General features: G+C 30.7%; 2 protein-coding genes across 3 annotated transcripts; both read right to left on the minus strand.

Annotated features, from left to right (window-relative positions):
- Positions 1–17,558: 17,558 nt before the first annotated feature.
- Positions 17,559–18,896, minus strand: LOC137826169 (uncharacterized). Of its 2 annotated transcripts, XR_011083421.1 has the most exons (5): positions 18,869–18,896; positions 18,549–18,784; positions 18,305–18,472; positions 17,804–18,226; positions 17,559–17,726 (listed from the first exon to the last, which is right to left on the minus strand). XR_011083421.1 is itself a non-coding variant. In XM_068632041.1 (4 exons), exons 1-4 carry the CDS (start codon positions 18,881–18,883, stop codon positions 18,118–18,120), a joined length of 528 nt encoding a protein of 175 aa, XP_068488142.1. In that variant the 5' UTR covers positions 18,884–18,896; the 3' UTR covers positions 17,559–18,117. The 2 variants fall into 2 exon arrangements, 1 of the variants encoding a protein (XP_068488142.1); XM_068632041.1 differs by having other exon boundaries at positions 17,559–18,226.
- Positions 18,897–19,478: 582 nt separating this feature from the next.
- Positions 19,479–20,272, minus strand: LOC137826239 (uncharacterized). The gene is made up of 3 exons (XM_068632133.1): positions 20,237–20,272; positions 19,947–20,153; positions 19,479–19,864 (listed from the first exon to the last, which is right to left on the minus strand). Exons 1-3 carry the CDS (start codon positions 20,255–20,257, stop codon positions 19,574–19,576), a joined length of 519 nt encoding a protein of 172 aa, XP_068488234.1. The 5' UTR covers positions 20,258–20,272; the 3' UTR covers positions 19,479–19,573.
- Between the last annotated feature and the right edge of the window lie 152 nt (positions 20,273–20,424).

Below are 20,424 nucleotides of genomic sequence, written 5' to 3' on the forward strand. Positions count from 1 at the left end.
GTTGAATGCCGAGAGGCTTTCGGCTCAAATTTTCACATAATTGAGGTATAAAGCTAGGTGTGGATCCTTTTCTTGGTACTCCCCTAAGATCTTACCGACGATAAGTTGTGAATCGCTTTTCGCCATTAATTGTTGAACTCCCATTTTTTTTATAGTAGCATGCCAACAATCAAGGTCTCGCCCCACTGCCCTTCAAATTCGATGTTCAATCTATCAAGAGACTCCAATTGAAATCTTTATCCATTGGAGATTGTTTAGGGGTTAGTTCGGCCATGAAATCAATGAGCACATGTCCTTTTAATGGACCTTAGGGTTCATAGTGGATTTCGAATTTAGATAACTCGATGGCCCACTTTACCATTCTTCTTGCTATATCTGGCTTATCGGAGACTTGTCAGAGAGGGAGATCTGCCATGACTATTATTGCGTAGCTTTGGAAATAGTGGCATAGTATTCGAGCAATGAAGACAATGGCCAAGGTTGCCTTCTCGATTGACTGATATCGTGCTTGCGCTCCTTGTAAAACTTTGTTGACAAAATACACTGATTTCTAACCCTTTTCCTGATCCTGAACAAATATAGTCGAATTGGACAACCCGATGTAGATTTGTAAAGGGTCGGGGGGTTGGAGAGATAGTTTTATAGATTATGAAAAGCTTCCTCGCATCCTGTTGACCAAATAAAACGTTCGTTTTTCCGTAAGCACTAGAAATAAGGCTACCCTTCTCTCCACTGGCCAATAAGAATTGGGATAAAGTTTCCATTCTCTTAGTAATGATGGCGACAGGCTTATTGGAATTTGCTTATACGCCTCTCTCTGTGAGTAGAAAACCTAAGAATTATTCTGCTCGTACACCAAAAACACATTTTTCTAGGTTAAGCTTTAATCAATATTTCCCTATTGTTTGAAAAAGTCCTTCCAAGTCGGTGAGGTGGGTGTCAACCTTTACCAATGTCACTACCATGTCATCTACATAGGCCTGAACATTTCTTCTTATCATAGTCCATAAGATTCTATCCATTAATCTTTGATAGGTCACCCCTGTATTTTTATGACCAAAAAGCATTACCTTGTAGCAGTAGTTGGTCGTCTCTGCCATGAAAGTTGTTTTGTCTTCGTCGAAAATGTGTATACTGATCTAGTTGTATCCAGAAAAGGCGTCCATGACTACATTCGACAACCATTTGGAGTATTGAATTTCCCTTATGTGATTCGCCTCCTCTAGCTTCTGAGTTTCTTCTTTGATCGGCAATCTCTTTTCTTCTTTAAATTTCCGTCTTCTTTGTGTTACTAGTTTTACTTGTGGATCTATTGTTAAATGATGACATAAATTGTCTGGGCCAATACTTGGCATGTCAGTTGTCGACCACGTGAAAGCGTTCATGTTTCTTGTTAGTACTTCCTGTTAAAATATATGGCCTTAAACGAGAGGGGGGGTGAATTGTTTAAGAGGGATTTTCGCAAACTTTGAAGGTATAATGAAAATCAATGCTGAATTACAGAGAAAGAAATCAAAGAAACAAAGAACCAAAATTGTTTCAAGATGATATCAGAAAAAACAATCGGTTGTTTCTTCGAAACAATCAGTTGTTTTTATCAGCAGTTTTTAAAAACATAATTTAAAGAGTTAAGGGTAAGAGATAAACACGCAAGCAATTTATACTGGTTCACTCTTACACCAAGAGCTACATCCAGTCCCCAGAAACCACTGGGTATTCCACTATGCAATCAAAACCAGATTACAAACACCACACACCAAAGTAGTGACCTTAAACCCCTCAAGAAACACACTACCTTTGGCAAAACCACACCAAGAATGTTGATCTTGAACCCCTCAAGAACACACAACACTCCTTGGCAACACAACTACAGAAATACATTAATCAAGGAAGAAGGGAATAGAATACACCTGGGTATTACAAAGCTTAAAGATCAAAATTACAACCCAATCATATTCCACACACTTAAGAATGATCCAAAGCTCTTTCAAATCTTGGAAAAACTGTTTTGATAAAATCTTTCTGTTACTCCAAGATTTGGAGCGTAAAACTACCTTTATATAGACCAACCAAGTGGTCAAAAGCATTTAATAAAGGAGCCAAGTTAGTTAGGATCATTTAAAACATATTAAAACTGCTTAACAGAATTTTGTTAAGGTTTTCAGGAAAACAATCGGTTGTTTTGTAGAAACAATCGATTGTTTTGGTTTGACAGCAAAGTCAACCAAGTTTTTCAAAAACAGCTAAGGCAAAACAACCTGTTGTTAGGTAAAACAACCTGTTGAATTTTTGACAGCTTTTTAGAAAACACATCTTTTCAAAAGGTTAAAGATTCAAATGAACTTGGATCATCTTAAGGAGTGAATTAACAAGTTTCAAACAACTAGACAACACACACACACCCAGCAGCAAGGTCTTCAAGCTTTCCTCTTGGATTTGGAGACATCAAAGCATCTTGTTCAACACTTCCTTCAATGCTCTTTCGAAATCCTCCTCTACCAAGACACCAACCTTGAATTTTCTATCGTTTAAAACGACTTCTCTTACTTCTCCCATTGATTCGAGGTGTCTTTCTCCTTGGTCTATCCTTGGATCTACCTCCATGTTTGGGCCCCCATGAAGGTTGTGATGGCATTGGTTCCTCTATGGATCCTCAGGTTGTTCTCGTAACACTTTTGAGCAACCCTTTGATCTATTTTCTTGGTTATCACCTTTATCGTGGGAGAAGGGAACTTCATTTTTAGAGGTATGGTTGAAACAATTGCTCCTAACTTGTTTAGTGAAGGTTGCCTCAACAACATGTTGTACAAGGATGGGGCGATGACCACAATGTACTTGATTGTAATGGTGCTTGTTTCTTCTTCATCGGAAAAAGTCTTTTGAAGCTCTACATAACCGCACACCTCCATCTAATCTCCAGTAAATTCAATGAGCATTCCATCGAAAGGTTTCAGATGATCGATGGGGATCGGCAAACCTTCTAATGTGTTTAGGAACATGACATCGATCGAGCTCCATTGTTCAACTAAAACTAGGTGTACATTTCGTACCATGGTCACTACTGTCAGGACAATGGGATCATCTCCGTGAAGGAAAACATCGTCCAAGTCGGCATGCAAAAAGAAAGTGTGGGAATAACCCGAGAGTAACGTTTTTGACTTGTGGTCATGATCCCCCCTCCCGAGAATCCCCCAACAATGGTGTTGAAATATCCTAAGATGGGACTTTCATGGTCATGGCCCTTCAGCGCAGTTGTTCGAGTGCCTTCTCCCTTGTACCTGATCTGCAAGTATTTTTTTAGAAAACCCTTTTCAACTAGTACAATCAATTGGTGAGTCAATGTTTGGCACTTCATGGCGTCATGCATGTGCGCTTGGTGAAAGATACAACAAGCGGTACAACGATGCCTCAAATCGCGCTCGGTCTTGTGGGGATACTCCAATTTACTAGTCATATTAGGATCCTCCAACATTTGTTTGTAGGATAAGGTGAACCTCAAACAAGATGGTTGAGACTGAGATTGGAATTTTTTCTCATTCTCTCGTTAGGCTACATAAGGGCATACATTTTCTCTGGTCGTCTTCCAGTGATGATCTCATTTGTCCAAGGTTGGGCTTCTTTAGGAATTCTTTATATTTTTCTTAGTCTTTTCGTTCATCTGCTTTCTTTTAGTGTATTACTTCTTTTGCTTCAATGTGGATCGACGCTCGTCATCAAATTCCTGTCATTGATCCTACTCAGTTTCTGATTAAGGACTCGCTGAACAGATTTATTCGGAGGCACGCACCAACCACCATTTCTTCTTTCGGGTCCTGGATGCAAACCGATACCTTGCAAAAGTGATTGAGGTATTCCTTCAAAAGCTCTACATTCATTTGCTTTATATCAAAGAGATCCGCCATCTAAGGTGGTTTCACCCTGTTGGCCATGAATTTCTCTTTAAAAGTTCTGGAGAACTCCCAGAATGAGGTTATGGTCCCATATGGGATCCCACTGAACCACTGTAAAAGTACCTACTAACATTGTTCAACAGACTGAATCCAATCCTCTCGAAATCAGCATTTGGGCCCAAAAAGGTTTTAGATTTCTTTTGGGATCCTCAACTCCTGAGAAAGGGGCCATTTGGGTAACAAGAAATGGGGAGGGAAAGGTTTCTCCATTATCTCCTGGGTAAATGGCTTGGGATCTTCCTGTGATCTTCCTTCGAACATGTTTGGCGTGGGTCCTTGTCTTAGTTGTTCCTATATGGTCATATGCAACTCTTCGTTCACTCTTTGCAGTTCCTCATGGGCTATGATGGCATTTTCCATCAACTTCCTTGACGCATTAGCTTCACCTCTCAATCTTTGTTTTTTGTTTTTATATAAAAACTTTCATGTTAGACATCACTATGCAGCTTGACATCTCAACTAAGATGACACCTCAAGTAACAACAATCATCTGCCATCACATAAAAAAAATATGGGAGGACTAAACCAAAATTCATATGTTAACAAAAACGATACATAAGTAGATTATACCTATTCATAAAGAATTCTAAGAACAAACTAGATGGAAGCCTATTATACCAATGAAATGATTCTCTATGAATAAATCCTAAATTAACTTATCAGCACACACATTCCTTTCACGAAAAATATGAGTAACCCTAAACTTAATTTTTCCACAGTAATTAAGACAAGTATTCCATCGATTACGAAGCATCCACGGAACACTAATCCTAGCAGTAAACGCAACACAAACCAAGACAAAATCACATTCAAGCCAGACATTAGTAAGCCTCATCTTTTGAGCTTCCTTTCAATCTTTGTTGCTCAGCTTTAGATTCTCCCCTAAGGCGTTCCTGTTCCGCCCAGAACTCCGCAGCTTGCCTTCAATATCCCGTTGCAGCGTCCGCATTGTTTCCATGATCTGTTATATGGAAAATGCTTCTTCTCTATGTAGCGTAATTGCTTTTTGCCTTATGTTCCTCATGATATCAAGTTCATATATTTCTTTTCAGTTAAGTGGTGGTAGCAGGATCAGTTTTACCTGCTCCGCGGTAGGCACCAAATGTTCTCGCCGAGATGGGGTCAGTTGAATTCTAACATGGCCACCATATCGTAACCTTGTGAGATTCGTGAGTTCGCTCCAAAGGAATGAGGGCGCTCTACCTACAAAAGATAATTGACATTCAAGTTAATAAGAGAAAAAAAATTGTGTATAAAGTGATTATAGTGTCAAATATGAGTTGAAATTACTCTTTGTGCTTTGTAAGTGGTCATCAATTTATAAGCCTTCATGGACTTGGATCTTTGACACTGGTTTTTTTTTCAGATTTTAATGTGGCATATCATAGTATCATGTCATAAAATCTTAATATCATTTACAGAAAATCAGAGCATTTCATAATTCAAGTAATATAATTGAGAACATTTTGTGATATAATTTTGGAATATTTCGTAATATTTGTGTATTCAATGAAATAGAGTGTTTTGTGAATATAATTAGAGATATTGTATAATAAAATAGTAGCGAGATTTTACATTAATTAGGCATTGATAATTTCGACCAGCGAAATATATTTATTTAATAATGAGAATTATTCAGTGAGGATTCTTAAATAAAAACAATAATAATCCTGAAAATTCTGCATTTTTCCTTGTCATGGGCTCTTTTCGAGATTTAGGCTGAACCAACATAAATTCGACCTAATCCAGATCGATACATGTTCGATCTTGGCTCGAATGGTACAACAACCTACGCTAAATTCACACAAATGTCCACCATGGTAGCCTACATAGAACTCTCACATGAGAAATCATCAAAAATTTAGGTCAACTTGAGAATGTGAGTACTAGAATATCAAATAGTTATTTGGAAATAATTAGGAAACATGTGGAGGATAGTAACTATGAAATGGTCAACATTTTGTCTCAACAAATGAATTCAATTTTAAATTCATTGGTACAAACCACTAATGATAATTTTTGCTTGTCAGACTAATCAAATGGTCCAAATAGGGGATGTTAGAGCAACTCAAAATGAAAAAAAATCATAATGAACAAAGACATAATAATCATCAATAACATAACACAAATAACCAAATAGAAAACCCTTACATATCAAGGATAGGATAAGATGGAGACCAAATATTATATCAAATAAGGAATTATGCAAATATGGTGGATACCGATAGAGGAAATAACCATATGTTTCCAAATCAAAATAATCATCAAATGAACCAAATAATGGAACATTTGGTAGGCCAATAAGGGATAAGAACAAGATATTTTAATAAACCTTACTTTTTATCTACATTTCCAAATTTTGTCTTAGGGCTAAGTTACGAAAGGGTTATAGAATACTCAAACTCATTATGTTTTATGGGGAAATGGGAGACTTGATGGTAGAACGTATAGCCTGATATCAAATTGAGTGAGGAAATATAATATTGAATGATAACTTAAGGATGAAATGTTTCCTAAGTTTACTGATGAAAAATGTGTTTACTTGGTTTACCAAGTTCAATATATATTTGAACTCAATTAAAAATGAATTTTTAAGAACAATTCTTTAAAGGTGAGACTTAGGGTAAATTTAATTGATTTGATGAAAATAGAAAGATATAATAGTGAAAACATTGATGATTGTCTAAACCAATTTAGACAATTGAAATCAATATGTATCACTTAAACTCATGAGTATGAATTAGTTCACATGGTTACAACATGGTTAAAATTTCTAATAAGAAAAAAAATTGTTAAATCAACCTTTTAAGGATCATGTCACAATTGGGATACAAAGTGAGAACAATTGAACAAATAAAATTCGACAAAGATTGAGTGACTTATGTGAAAACTTCAATAATTAATAAGGAATTTGGTGAAATGGACGAGGGAGAAGATGTGATTTATGAAGGTAATAATGAAGATAACTTTATGTATATAAAATTTTACAATATGGTGAAGTCAAGGATGAAATGACTAATCAAACTTATACTTATGATATGTTAAAAGCTAATAAAATATTTAATATCTTATTAAAAGAGAAGCAAATTAAGTGATGATCATGAAATACCTTCCTTAGAACAAAGGAAATGGAGAAAATATTGTAAATATCATCATGTTTGTGGACACTGGACTAACAATTGTATTCATTTCAAGAATGTCATACAAAAAGAAATTAAGTAAGGCAATTGAGGTTTGAGGAAAAATTGATGAAGGTAGATGCTAATTCATCTAAACTAAAATTTTCACTAAACTTGTAAAGATTATTTATATTACTAAGGGTATCGAGTCTGTATCAATCTTGATGGTCGATGTTATGGAAGATATCAACCTTAAAAACAAATCATCATAATGTTCAATACAAATCATATTTACTTTAATCTTTTCACCATCCATAGACGCTAAAGATTTTTTTTGAAAAGTTAAAAACAAATAGTCAAAACTATAACGCATATTGTTATGAAAAAAACTAATATTATTTGTGATTGTAAAGAAAAGGAGATTGTTAGACTTGTTCTAAATAATATAACCCTAATTGTCTTGTCCAATCATGATAAAACTTGATCATTCCTAGTGTTTTTTATCATAGCAAATAATATTAAGTTTTGATGGACTAAAAATTCCTACTATTATATGATCAAGACAAAAGACAATTTACTGAGGTATACTTTATCAAACTCTTCACAAGACTTTCTAGTTACATATACTTTGAGCAAGCACTACAAAATATATCTAAATATAATAACCGTAAATTAAGATATGCTACATACAAGACGTGAAATTTTTTTGAATTCATCATACCTTCTTATGCAAACAAATTTGGCTACACACTTTTTCAAAGGATACTAACACAACAGTACACCTTGCAATCAAAAGACTTCATACATGTATGTTGAAAATGGTTATGTCTAGAAAATCATAATTAGAAAGAAAGTTTAACTACACACAAGAAATGGAGTGTAATGCATAAAATGTCATTGTAAAGCTACCTACCCTTTTGCAAAAGCTCTAACTCATCAATAAAGAAACAACATGTTATCTAAGAATAATCATCTTTCTTGGCCTATAAATAGTTGAGCTCTTTCATGCATAAAATCAACAAACATACTTTGCATTCAAATGCTCTATGTGATCCTTAGTTAAAAATCTATGTAAAAAAAGTCTTAGATAATCTTATTAGATGATAGTTTATCAAGTGAAAATTGTAAATCTTTCACTTTGAGAGTTGAATTTTGTATTTCAAAGATTCTATGTTTGCATAGTCTAGAGTAATAGTTTGAACAATACTCATGAAAACCAAAAGTAACTTAATATAAATAAATACTTATGCTTTTTTTTATCTTAGAAGGAAATAAAGGTGATATCCAAGAATGATTTTTCGTATTCATGTAAGTCAGAAGTGCTAAGAAAAATAAGAAAAATAGTTGTATAATTTCTAAGTATTGTAAAAATTTTAAGATTTTCTAAAATGAGTACTCAATGTAACAAATTAAATGAATTAGTATAAAATAAATCTTCATTATGCTTTTTATTACATGTGTAAGCCTTTTTTAATTATCCTTGAATAAGTTTTTTAAAATGTTTTTGAACTATTAGACATTGTTTATAAATCGTTTACCCATATTTGTTTTTTAAAACTCTTTACGAAAAGTTTTAGAACTTTATTCAATCCCTTCTAGAGCTTCTTATATTTTCATTAGAATGCTTAATTTCAGTTCTTCTCTTCCGTGTTCTATCTTTGTGATGACCACTTTACGAGGATTCTCTTATACTATAGTGGTGTGTAGATGCAATTCAATCTTTCTTATTTTGCTTTACTCTTTGTGCATAATCGAAAGGATAAGGTCCATGGAGGCTCTGTTCTCTAGGAGTGTTGATGCAATGTAGGAAATGCAATAGTGGTGTCAATGTAATGCCCTCTATGTGCATGTCACAAGCTTTCCAAAATTTCTATGCACGTATTTTTTTTATGTGGGCATGATGGGTCCTTATTGACATTTCGGGCTTTCACGAAGGAGTTAACAAAGAGATATAGACTACCACCATCACCAACAACAACCTCTCCCTCAAGCTTTCTTGAATCCAAAAACCTTGTGCACCTCACTTTAGACGATGTTGCTCCATAGCAAAACTTCAATTCTCCTTTTGACATGTGGCTTCCCGAGAAGAACCTCATGTGCATCAACTCCCTCACGTCTTAGTGCACTAAGACATACTCTTCTCTAAAGTCTTACTTCCTTTCTTGAAACCTTTCAACAATAACAATAGATTCAAACTTTCATCTTCAACAATTTTTGTTTCTGTTTCGTATTGAGTGAGGTTGTGATTATTTTAGAGATTATCATCGAAGAAATAGAGGGCATGATGAGGATGATAAGTTTATAGATCTAAATATTAGCATTCTGAATGTGAGTCTGATTTAAAAAAAAAAATTTAAAAAGGTGTTTGATTTCATAAAAACATTAAAAACAAAGATGATGACATCATTTAAAAGAGTTTATAACTAGTAATCTAAAATTTAACTGCATTTACTAATTAACATATTAGTAAAAATACATTTACACCTTTTTAATAACTTATATATTACAATAAAAATAGAAAGTTTAATTGCAAAATTTATGTAAAAGCTAAGGTGTAGAAAAAGCAATTAAACCTATACTATACTTGAATTGGCTTACAAATAATTGACATAAATGAAGATTAAAAAAATCCAAAATTAAAAAGTTGTGTTCACATTGAGGGCAGATTATAAGAAGAGAAGGTAAAAGAAAAGAAATATTGAACACTGAAAGCAAGGGTAGAGTGAGGTACATTATTGCAGCTTTACCATTTTTCTCTTTCTTTCTTTGTAGAAAGCAGTTGTACTATCCATGTCTTGTCCAATTCCAACTTTCTCTTCCTCTCTCCTCCACTTCCATTTCACACACTTCTTTTCTACCACTCACAGCCTCACTCCTTTTTTCATTTTCCCACTCTTCTTTTATACACACATTAATAAACATCATTTTCTATCATGCACAAAACTATTACTTTTCATTTTAAAAATACCAAAAAATAAGAGAGAAAACAAAAATCAACACTCCAAAAATTAATGCATTAACTTTTCATGTTATTTAGCAGTCCTTTTTCCAAATTTAAAATTCACAAACCCAACCACACTCATCTTGTTTAGAGGCTTCATCACGCAACAAAAATGGTCGTCTTAGTTAAGATTAAATATTATTAAATTATTTTATTTTTAATTTGATGTTAATCACAATTCTTTTATTGATGTTTATATGATTTTTATTTTTTTTATATTGTTAGAAATATTTTTTTTATTATGGTAAATCATAATTATTTCTTGTTTGATATTAATCAAAAATTGTATATTGAGAAAACTATTTTTTCTCGAATGTAAACTAGATTTATTTTATCAGTCTCCATCGGATTATATTTTGTTGATTTTTTAACTGCTTTTTTTTATCATGATATTAGTATTATTTTTCTTTTAATAATTTGTTTTTTCTACTTTTGACCAAAACCTTTCATTCAATATTAACTATAATTATTTTAGTTGATATGCCAACTGAAAGAAACTTTTCAATTAACATAAAAAAACTGTAAAAAAAAATAATCAACAATGTCATAGAAATAATCTTATCAACATAAATAAAAAACAATCTTAGTCAGCGTCAATAAAGAAAATATTTTGTAAATATCAATTGAATTTTTTTTATGAACTTTGAAAAAAATAATAACATCAATTAAGATCAACTAAAAAACATTAATACTAATATTTTTGAATTATTAATAACTTTTTATATTTAAATAATTTTTTGTATTCGATAGTAATTGAAACTATTTTTCCAAATGAAAAAAAATAAAAATCAATAAATTTAAATTACCTTACTTAAAAAATAAAATAATTTAAAACGAGATAAATGTAATGTATTTAAATGTCTTTGCTATAGTGAAATTTTGAATGCAAACTCAAGAAAAAGTTATTTAACTATTTTTTTATTTCATCTTGTTAAGTGAAAATGGTGAAAAAATTGAAAATACTCATTAATAAACTAAATAGGTAAGACTATTTTTATGTAATTTAAAATTTTGTATTATGAAGATAAATTTAAAAACTAACTCACATGGAGGAATCAATTCTCACTAGAAAATTTATAACCAATGAGATAAATAGTTTATCGAAATTGTTGTACAATATAATAAACAAGAAATGTCAAATTTTATGCTTTCACACAAATTCAAAAATCTTGTATCCAAAAATCTTGTTTTCCTCATTCTAGATAATGTTATTTCATAACAAAACTTCAATTCCCCTTTTGATACGTGGTTTCTTGTTGATATGAACCTCAAATACTCTTTTTTAAGACCTTAGTCCCTATTTTTGAAGCCACCTTTCAATCACGAGTTCAAGCTCCTTTTCAATACTATTGTTTTGTATTAGATGAGGTTCTAATGATTACTCTTGAGCTTTTCATCATGGGAAAATAGGATGTGAGAAGAATGATAAGTTTGAATATCTAAATGTTGATGTTTGGATTTCAAAATACAAGTATCATCTAAGAAAAGTTTAGATTTTTTTTTTATATAAAAGCTTTTATGTTATTCATTACTATACAATTTGACATCTCAATCAGACTGATACTTCAAACAACAACAATCATCTACAATCACATGAAAAAAATAAAAAATAAAAAAAAATAAAAAAAAATAAAAAAAAATAAAAATATATAAATATATATATATATATATATATATAAAATAGTAGAACAAAATTCATATATTATGAGATTTTGTAAAACCCATATAATATGAGATTTTGTATGTCAAAATTCCATAATCTAAAAGAAAAGGATGGATTTAAAAAGAAAGATATTCATGATAATAAAGTGTTTCTAATCACTAATATAAAATTTAAACTCATTTAATTGGTCCCACCATTTTATCTGTTTATTGATTAACATATTAGTAAAACACATTTACACTACAATAAAAAATAATAATTTTAATAACAAAATTTATGTCAAAGCTAACGAATAGAAAAAATAATTAAACATGTAGTTTGCTTGAATTGATTAAAAAAATTGCCATAAATTAGATATTCTTTTTCCTCACAAAGTTTTTTTTATCAACAATAAAAAATAAATAAATGTGAACTATATCAGGGGTGATTCAACCCTTATACAAAATAAAATATATAAGACACTTCATCTCAATCCTCGCACATTCGGATGCTTAGAATTACAAAACACCCCTGTCTCAACCCAAAAATAAACACCCTAAAAACATACATCTGAGTTAAAAGATAAATCAAGAAACCATCGTCATATAGACCAAAGGTTTGAGACACCACTCGGAAAAGGAGAACAAACCAAAGAGAGACTTGGACGTAATTCAAGACTAAGTCTTCACTTGAACCAAGGCAACCACTTCTAAACCATCGACAACTCCCCCATTAAAGATTACGTTGTTTCTATGCTTCCACAACTCACTTACCATTGTAGTCCAAATCACTCCCCACATCTCATTTGCTGAAGCAGACACATTATACAATCTAAACTGAGAAAAATTTAGCAGTGGATCATTATGAGACACAAACTGCACTCCAAGCCGTGCAAAACAATGACTCCACACTAGCCAAGCAAATCTGCACTCGAAAAACAAATGGTTATTTGATTCCACCTCCACCCTACAAAGACTACATAAAGGACTTTCAACCGCCATCCCACACTTTTTCAAGTTAACCCTAGTAGCTAGCTTATTTTCCAACACCCTCCAGGCAGTAACAAGTGCAGAAGGTAGGGCTTTACATCTCCAAAGTTGTTTAAACACGATGACATTCTCCCATTTTCGTACCCTTCTAAGACGATTATAGCAGAATGAACCGTATATGATAACACCTCCTCATCCTTCCAAACCCAACTATCATCCTTTTCCAAGTCAAAACGCACACCTTGGACTACATGTGAGAACTGGCACTCCAATTGCTTCTCTCATTCAAAAAGACTCCTTCTCTAGGCGAATGTCCAAACCCATAACCCATTATTCCACGCCCCAAGCTCGGCCACCTTAGATTCTTTTGACAAACTCAGGGAAAACTTCCTTCAAAGCTCCGCTGCCCACCCAATTGTCTTCCCAAAAAACAACCTTGTACCAATCCTCCACTTGATAACATCTTCAAAGTTCCGACTCTAACCCTCTGAACTTCAAACCTCCTTCAAATCTCTCCATCAAAGAGAGAGTCCTTACTATTTTTTCCTCTCTTTCTTAAAACTTTTCACCCGTACTTAGAGTCAACAATCTCCTACAATTAAAAGAAACATTTATCCCTTAATGTCAATTGTAGAAAAAATATTCAATCACCACATCAATCGAAAAATAGATTGGAGAAAAAAATTCAATCACCAACACTATAAAAATAATATTAATCAATATCAATCTAATTATTATGGTCGGCATTATTAAAAATAATCTTATCAATGTGAACCAAGAAAATATATTGTCAATATTAATTAAGAAAACCTTGATGAACTTTCAAAAAATAACATTAATAAAAGATCGACCGATAATCATTACTATTAATATTTTTTAATTATTAACAAATTTTTTATATTTATATAACTTGTTAGTAATTAAAATTATTTCTCAAATGAAAATAAATTAAAATTCAATAGATTGAATCTACCTTAATTAATAAATTTAAAAGTAAAAAAATGTAAAATAAGATAAATTTAAGGAATTTAATTATTTCGAGTCTTCTCATATTTTTCACTATTTTCATTTATCCAAACAAAATGAAAGAAAAAAAAATAGTTAAATAACCTTATCTTAAATTTGGATATGAAATCTCACAATTATGTAATTTAAAATTCGACATTATGGACTTAACTTTAAAAACTAACTCATGTACGTGGTCCATCAATTCTTACTAGAAAATTCTATAACTAATGAAATGAATAATTTATTAGAATTGTTGCATAATATAATAAACAAGAAGTGTCAATTTCATTATTTTTTTTTAAACTTATGTTTGAATCTTTATAGTAATGTTGGCAAAAAATAAATAGTTTATATAAAAGAAGTTTTGTGGTATGTGTGTTTCAACGTAAGTACTCTAGATGATGATGGAGGAAATATAAGGCTCAGACACTTCTGTTAAATGATGTATACACGTATCAGTGTCGACATTCCTAGGACATTTATCGGTGAAGTGTTCAATTAAAAAAAATATTTGTCGTATACATTAATTTTCTAAAAACTCAAACTTATTGTATAAATTTTTATTATAACTATAAAAATAAGAAACAAATCTTTTTGAATCAGTCATGAAAAACATCTTTCTATTCTAAAAAATAATCTGCAATATACTTTTACACATAAATATTTATTTTCAATTTATATAATTCAAAATAATATAATATATAGATTCGTATTCCCGTATCCTACATTTTAGAAATTATACGTATCTTTGTGTCCTTATCCATATCATATCATGTCTATATCCGTATTTGTGTGTTGTAGAATCTACAGAGTAATACAAAAGTATTATGATAATTTACGCACAAGAAAATGCGGAAGATACAAGAGAATGAATTATCTCTCTATCATGAAGAAAAAGGAAGAAAACTAGGTGACAAATTTGGAAAAATCTCATTTCTCCTTATATGTATATCATTGTGCTTGCCAGAATAAACTTATATAATCCATTGTCACCATAACATATAACTGATTATATGACTGTGTTTCACTGGATAATCAATCATCTCTCCCATATAATTGATTATCTAATTTTTCATTTTATTTTTTCTTTTGTCATTTCCTTTTAGATGTGATATCTTTCTTGAATTATTTTTTATTAAATTAATTATTTATAAATATATAAAATAAATAAGTTATATTGTTAATTTAAATTTTATAATGCTTTTTAAATATAGTAATTTTATTTAAAACTAAATATAAATATTAAATTAATTGAAAATATATTAATTTCTAATACACATATATAAATATAATTAATTATATATTTATTATATGTTAAATTTATAACATATAATTAATTATATATGTATATAATTGATCATATGTTATAATTTTAACTTACAACTCATTATATATATAATTGATTATAGATTAAGTTTATAATTATATAATATAATAAAATAAAATAATTTTAAACAATAATAATATTTATAAATATTATTAATAAAAATAAAAAATAATAATTAATATATATATGATTATTTATAATTAAAAAATAAATTTATATAATATTATTATTAATTATAAGTTATAATATAAAAATAATAATATTATTTTAAATTTGATATAAAAAATAATTTTAATTAAAAAAATTATAATTATGAATATTTAAATATTATTTTTTTCTATTTAATATTTTTTATTTACTCATAAAGTTAATAATTCGTATTTTTTTAACTTAAGTATTCAATTATAGTAAAAATTATATTTTAATATGAATGGATGTTATGTACAAATAAGTAAGTTGTATTTAATTTTTAATTAATTTTATTAATAAAATAAAATCATAATTTTATATTTTTATCAATTAAATTCCTTATACACGCACTTTACGTATTAATTTTGTTATAATTTACTAAATTTTTCTACATTTTTAAATTTCAGTTAACATTTTTTTACAATTATGAATATATATTTTTATTGAAATAAAAATAATAATTTTTAATGTTTCCACAATTTTACATAATTCATATTTTTTCGAAGTCAGTTATTACACCATATCCAAAATTAGGTTTTAATTATAAAATAATTAACATGTATTAATAAATAAGTTATATTTCTTTTTTAATTATTTTTAAGTACAAGAGACAATTTATATCTTACTTTTTTATCAATTAAAAAAATTTAAGTTTCAATCACTTATCATATTACTTATAAACTTTCATAAATTTTTCCTTAATTTTTATTTACTTTTAATTTTATTTACCTTAATCCAAACATTCTCAGTCTCTTCAAACTTTCCATTCAAATTCACCCCTCAATTTTATTCCCTAATCCAAACAAAACATAAACAAACTTTAGAAATAGTTTTAATAGCCAATTATTATAACTTTTAAAAATTATAGGAAATGAAAAAAATGTTTATTTTTACTAGTTAAGGTGGATTTATCTAATCTAATTAAGCAACTAGTTTTACTAATCCTCTCTTCAACTAATTATTAGCTTTTTATAATCCTTTCTTGATATTGATCTCTTCTTATTGAAGTATATATTTTTCTTGAGTCATGGTTATAAAGTACTTTGTAGTGACCCTTGGTGGATTATCTTCTTCTTATCTATGTCTTCATCACTTAATGAAGAAATAATACTTGAGTTAAATAATTATTAGGTGTAAAATTGTTATCATATTGCTTCAAGACATATAAAGAATACTTGTACTAAAAATCAATTAATGATTTTATGCATTGTAGAAGCAATTGAATGCAACTCAATTTAAGACAAAACTATCATAAAAGGTATATATGGTATGTCCTCTCTTTCCTTTTTTTATGTTTTGTATGTGAAATAATTTTGTGTTTAAAATATTGTTTGAAAAAAAAAGTTGTATAAACTTTCAATTTAACCCTCCTTCTCATTTCTCCTTCCATCTTTACATGTCACTTATACAAAACATAAATGCTTAGCATCTCCATTATACAACTTTTTTATGTAAGTAAAATTTAAGTTGTGGAAAACAATAGGCATTCAAATTTTATATAAACAGCTAATTAAGCATTTAAAAAATAGTTTATATCAAAGTAGTTTAAAAAATGTGTTATACTCAAAGTTTAATTTCATAAAAGAAAAATATTTTGTTGCAAATATTTATATATATTTTTGCAGAAATAATAATTTTAACATAACCTTAAGGATGGTTGCTTTATAAAATTATATTATATTTTCAATAATTATATTTCTAGGAATATTATTTATAAAAAAATTATTCTTCATAATATTTAAATTTCATGTTATAAAATGTATTGGAATCCTCAAATTTAGAGTTATTTTTATTGTTATGAACATCTTAGAATACGTGTTTTGGTCTTCATTGCATTGACTAGTTCAATTATTGCAAGCCTATAGGACAAGTTGATGGAACCACTAGTGCAGATAAGTTAAACAAATGCGGCTATTTTAAATTTACAAATGCGGTCATAGAACCGCATTTGATCAACACGCATTTGTAAATCTGGAATTTACAAATGCGGTCCTATGACCGCATTCATAAATCACATTTACAAATGCGGTCATTTTAGATAACCGCATTTGTATATTATTCTGAATTAGGGAGTGGGTTTGGGGTTTAGGATTTATGAATGCGGTCTTGGTAAAAACCGCATTCATAAATCACTATTTACAAATGCGGTCATTTACTAAGACCGCATTTGTAAATGCGAATTCACTATTTACAAATGCGGTCTTGGTAAATGACCGCATTTGTAAATAGTGTTTTTTTTTTTTTGGTACATCCTGTTTTGTGCAGAAACCATATATTTAAATAACCTGCATAATGATTAAACCCAGGCAGACAAATACAAAAATGTAGTAACCAATTGAAATCATCAAAATGTACATTTACAAGTGATCAAATTACATATAATAAAACCACTAATGTTGTTTACTTATGCTAGAGTTATAAAAATTAATGAAGTATGTGGACCAAGAATCTCTAACATATGAAATGCCTTCCTCACTCATTGGTGTTTCTTCTGTGAATAACTGCATTGCAAAGTTGACATAAATTAGTTTCTAGATATATATATGTTCAAGAATTATAAAAATGATTTAACATATACCTCCTTCCAACCAGTTTTAACACCTAGTCTTATAATGGTAATCATCCATTGCATAATGTAATAGCCACACTCATAGCTTCCTGGTTGTTTATTACACTATATAATTCAATAAAAAGTAATATGTTAGTATATTGATAAACAATGATAATAGAGAAAGAAAAAAATTACAAACCTTTACTCTTATGTAGTTCAAATTATTTGAACTGGATCGACCTTTTAGGATGTTATATCCACGCCATGAACTGGTTAATACAAAAAACCTCGTTAGTAGATGGTTAATTAGTAACATATACAAAGTTAAGTTTATACTATACTTACGTATCAATGATATCCTTAAATTTTGTGGGCATCTTCTTGTGTAGGGAACAGAACCACACAGCAGTCTTATCAACCATTGATAAGACAAGTAACTGCCAATGATGCCTATATGATCATTGAAAAGAGTTAGTAAATATTTAAAACATGAAATAATAATAATTGATGACATATAATTAAACTTACTCATTAATGTAAGGGCATAAATAAATTTGTTTTCCCTCTTTTTCCAGGATGTTAGTGATGTATGCTTGAGTCTCAGTTGAGTTTGGTCCAACGGGATTAGTATATGCAGGATCTACGAATCCATACATATTTTCCTTCCCCTCAGTGATACAGACTCTATGCAAAAACCTACAAGTTTTTAGTTAAAGCATAATCAATAATAATTTAACATAAAGTAAATTGAATAATAGGTAAAGATACTTACATCATAAAAAATTGAATTATACTTATATTGAGCTCCTGGTTCCCAGATATAAATTCTGATAAATCTGTGTTGTAAATCATCAGTGGCAGTTCAGTGTTGATTTGAAAAAATGTATTATCCCACGGAACTGGAAAAGGATCATTGCCAATCTGACTAGCAATGAGACGTAGGGAAGCCATAGGATCGTCAACTGGAACCTCACGCTTCTTTTTCGGAGTTGGTGGCTGAAAAGGTTCCTACAAGATAAACAACATTTGTATTAAATTATATGTAATATATAAATATAAATAAAAAATAATATAATGAAACGAAATTATTACATGAGGTTCGGGCATAGATCGAATGAGCTCTCTGAGCCAGGCAACGAATGTCTGAAATGCATCGGCCACAGTGGTTACCTCATCTAAAGGTAGTGGAACACGAGCATCAGGAAATCGTACTTTTTCAACAGTTACCTTCGCCACATCAGGGGAGAGAGGAACGCTATGTAAGGTGGTGGCGTTTTTATAGACTTTTCCAAGTGCCACCACCCGAGGAAGTTTGCCGCCCACTACCAGTAGCTCACAATCCTCTGTCTGCCCATTGATATCATCCCCTGATGTTGGAGGAGCCGCACAACTCCCCTTTGTGCTCTTGGGAGTGGGACTAACAAGGGGTTCAATCGGCTCAGCACAAACTTGTTGCGATAGAAACTCTTGTCGCATTCGATCATTCTCCTTTTTCATCTCCAGCCACATCAAATCAGTCTCCTTTCTCATCTCCTCCATTATTTCTTCACGTAACTTAGTCTTCATTTGAGTTTCCTTCTTGGAGGAGGAGGATGGCTGTCGTTCTGAAACTCCAAAAAAAAGTTTAATTCCGACCCCTTGTCCAGCGGCACGAACACGACCAGAGTGTTCAGGTCGTCCAATTGCTTCAACAAGGATATCGTGACGACCTTCAGCAACAAATGTACCGTCGGATTCCAAGGAATCCTGCAAGAGTACACAAAAATCATATTTTCAATCATTAATATAATTAATGCTTTAAAAAAATTGAAAATAACAAAAATAACTTACAATTTTTTCGATTATAACCCCGGATTGCTCGGAACTTGGTGCACCGGACTTTTTAATTCGGGCCCTCTTCCATTTTTCATGGCGAAAAGGTGGTGGAGGAGAAGTGACCCCTGTTTCCACATTCTCAGAATACGTCCCCTGTTGAGATTTCTCCTTTTCCACCATCAGTGTTTGCTCAAGTTTTCTATACCCCGAACGAGACATAACGTGCGGGGTAAGATTCTTCAAAGCTATCTCTTGAGCTTTCTTCCGACGATCCTGTCATAATTGAAATAAACAAACTGAAGTAAATAAGATAAACTTATTAATGTTATATAAACAAAAAAGTTACTTCACTTACCATCCAAGCCTCATTTTCACGGCTTTCTCTAAAAAGACGCCATGTCTCTTCATCAATATGTTGGTACTTTAAACATGGATTTTCGTCTTTAAGGTCGCCAAAAATGTATCTCGATGTCAGTCTTGACTTAAAGGTACGAAATTTAAGTGCGATATTGGATAATATCTTTGATCGAAGCGGTTCCACATCAGGAATGTCAAAGTTTGCCTGCAAAATAACATCATGAAATTAAAATTAATTAATCAATATTAAAAAGCATTATATGATAACAATAATAATGTAAAGCTTACCAGAACATCCTCCCATAGCATGTTCCGATCAACCTCTGAAACCCTCTTGGTGTCCATTAAAGGTTTTTTTCAACCTCCGGTAAGGATGATGACTTCTAAGAAACCTCCGATGCCGAAGATATACTGTTTTCCTTCCATGTTTCAATTGTTGAGAAGCAGTGTCTTCTTCGCATATTGGACACGCTTTG

The sequence above is a fragment of the Phaseolus vulgaris genome, chromosome 8 (genome assembly GCF_000499845.2).
Source record: "Phaseolus vulgaris cultivar G19833 chromosome 8, P. vulgaris v2.0, whole genome shotgun sequence".
Taxonomy (NCBI): domain Eukaryota; kingdom Viridiplantae; phylum Streptophyta; class Magnoliopsida; order Fabales; family Fabaceae; genus Phaseolus; species Phaseolus vulgaris.

What these genes read in the sequence shown, in the direction of transcription:
- LOC137826169 (XM_068632041.1), bottom strand. An exon ending in ATAATTCAATTTTTTATGAT is followed by an intron (nt 18,473 to 18,548) that starts GTAAGTATCTTT and finishes AAAAACTTGTAG; the next exon opens with GTTTTTGCATAGAGTCTGTA. An exon ending in TTATGCCCTTACATTAATGA is followed by an intron (nt 18,227 to 18,304) that starts GTAAGTTTAATT and finishes ATGATCATATAG; the next exon opens with GCATCATTGGCAGTTACTTG.
- LOC137826239 (XM_068632133.1), bottom strand. Translation starts at nt 20,257, where the DNA reads ATGCTATGGGAGGATGTTCTG. An exon ending in TGCTATGGGAGGATGTTCTG is followed by an intron (nt 20,154 to 20,236) that starts GTAAGCTTTACA and finishes GTTATTTTGCAG; the next exon opens with GCAAACTTTGACATTCCTGA. An exon ending in GTGAAAATGAGGCTTGGATG is followed by an intron (nt 19,865 to 19,946) that starts GTAAGTGAAGTA and finishes CAATTATGACAG; the next exon opens with GATCGTCGGAAGAAAGCTCA.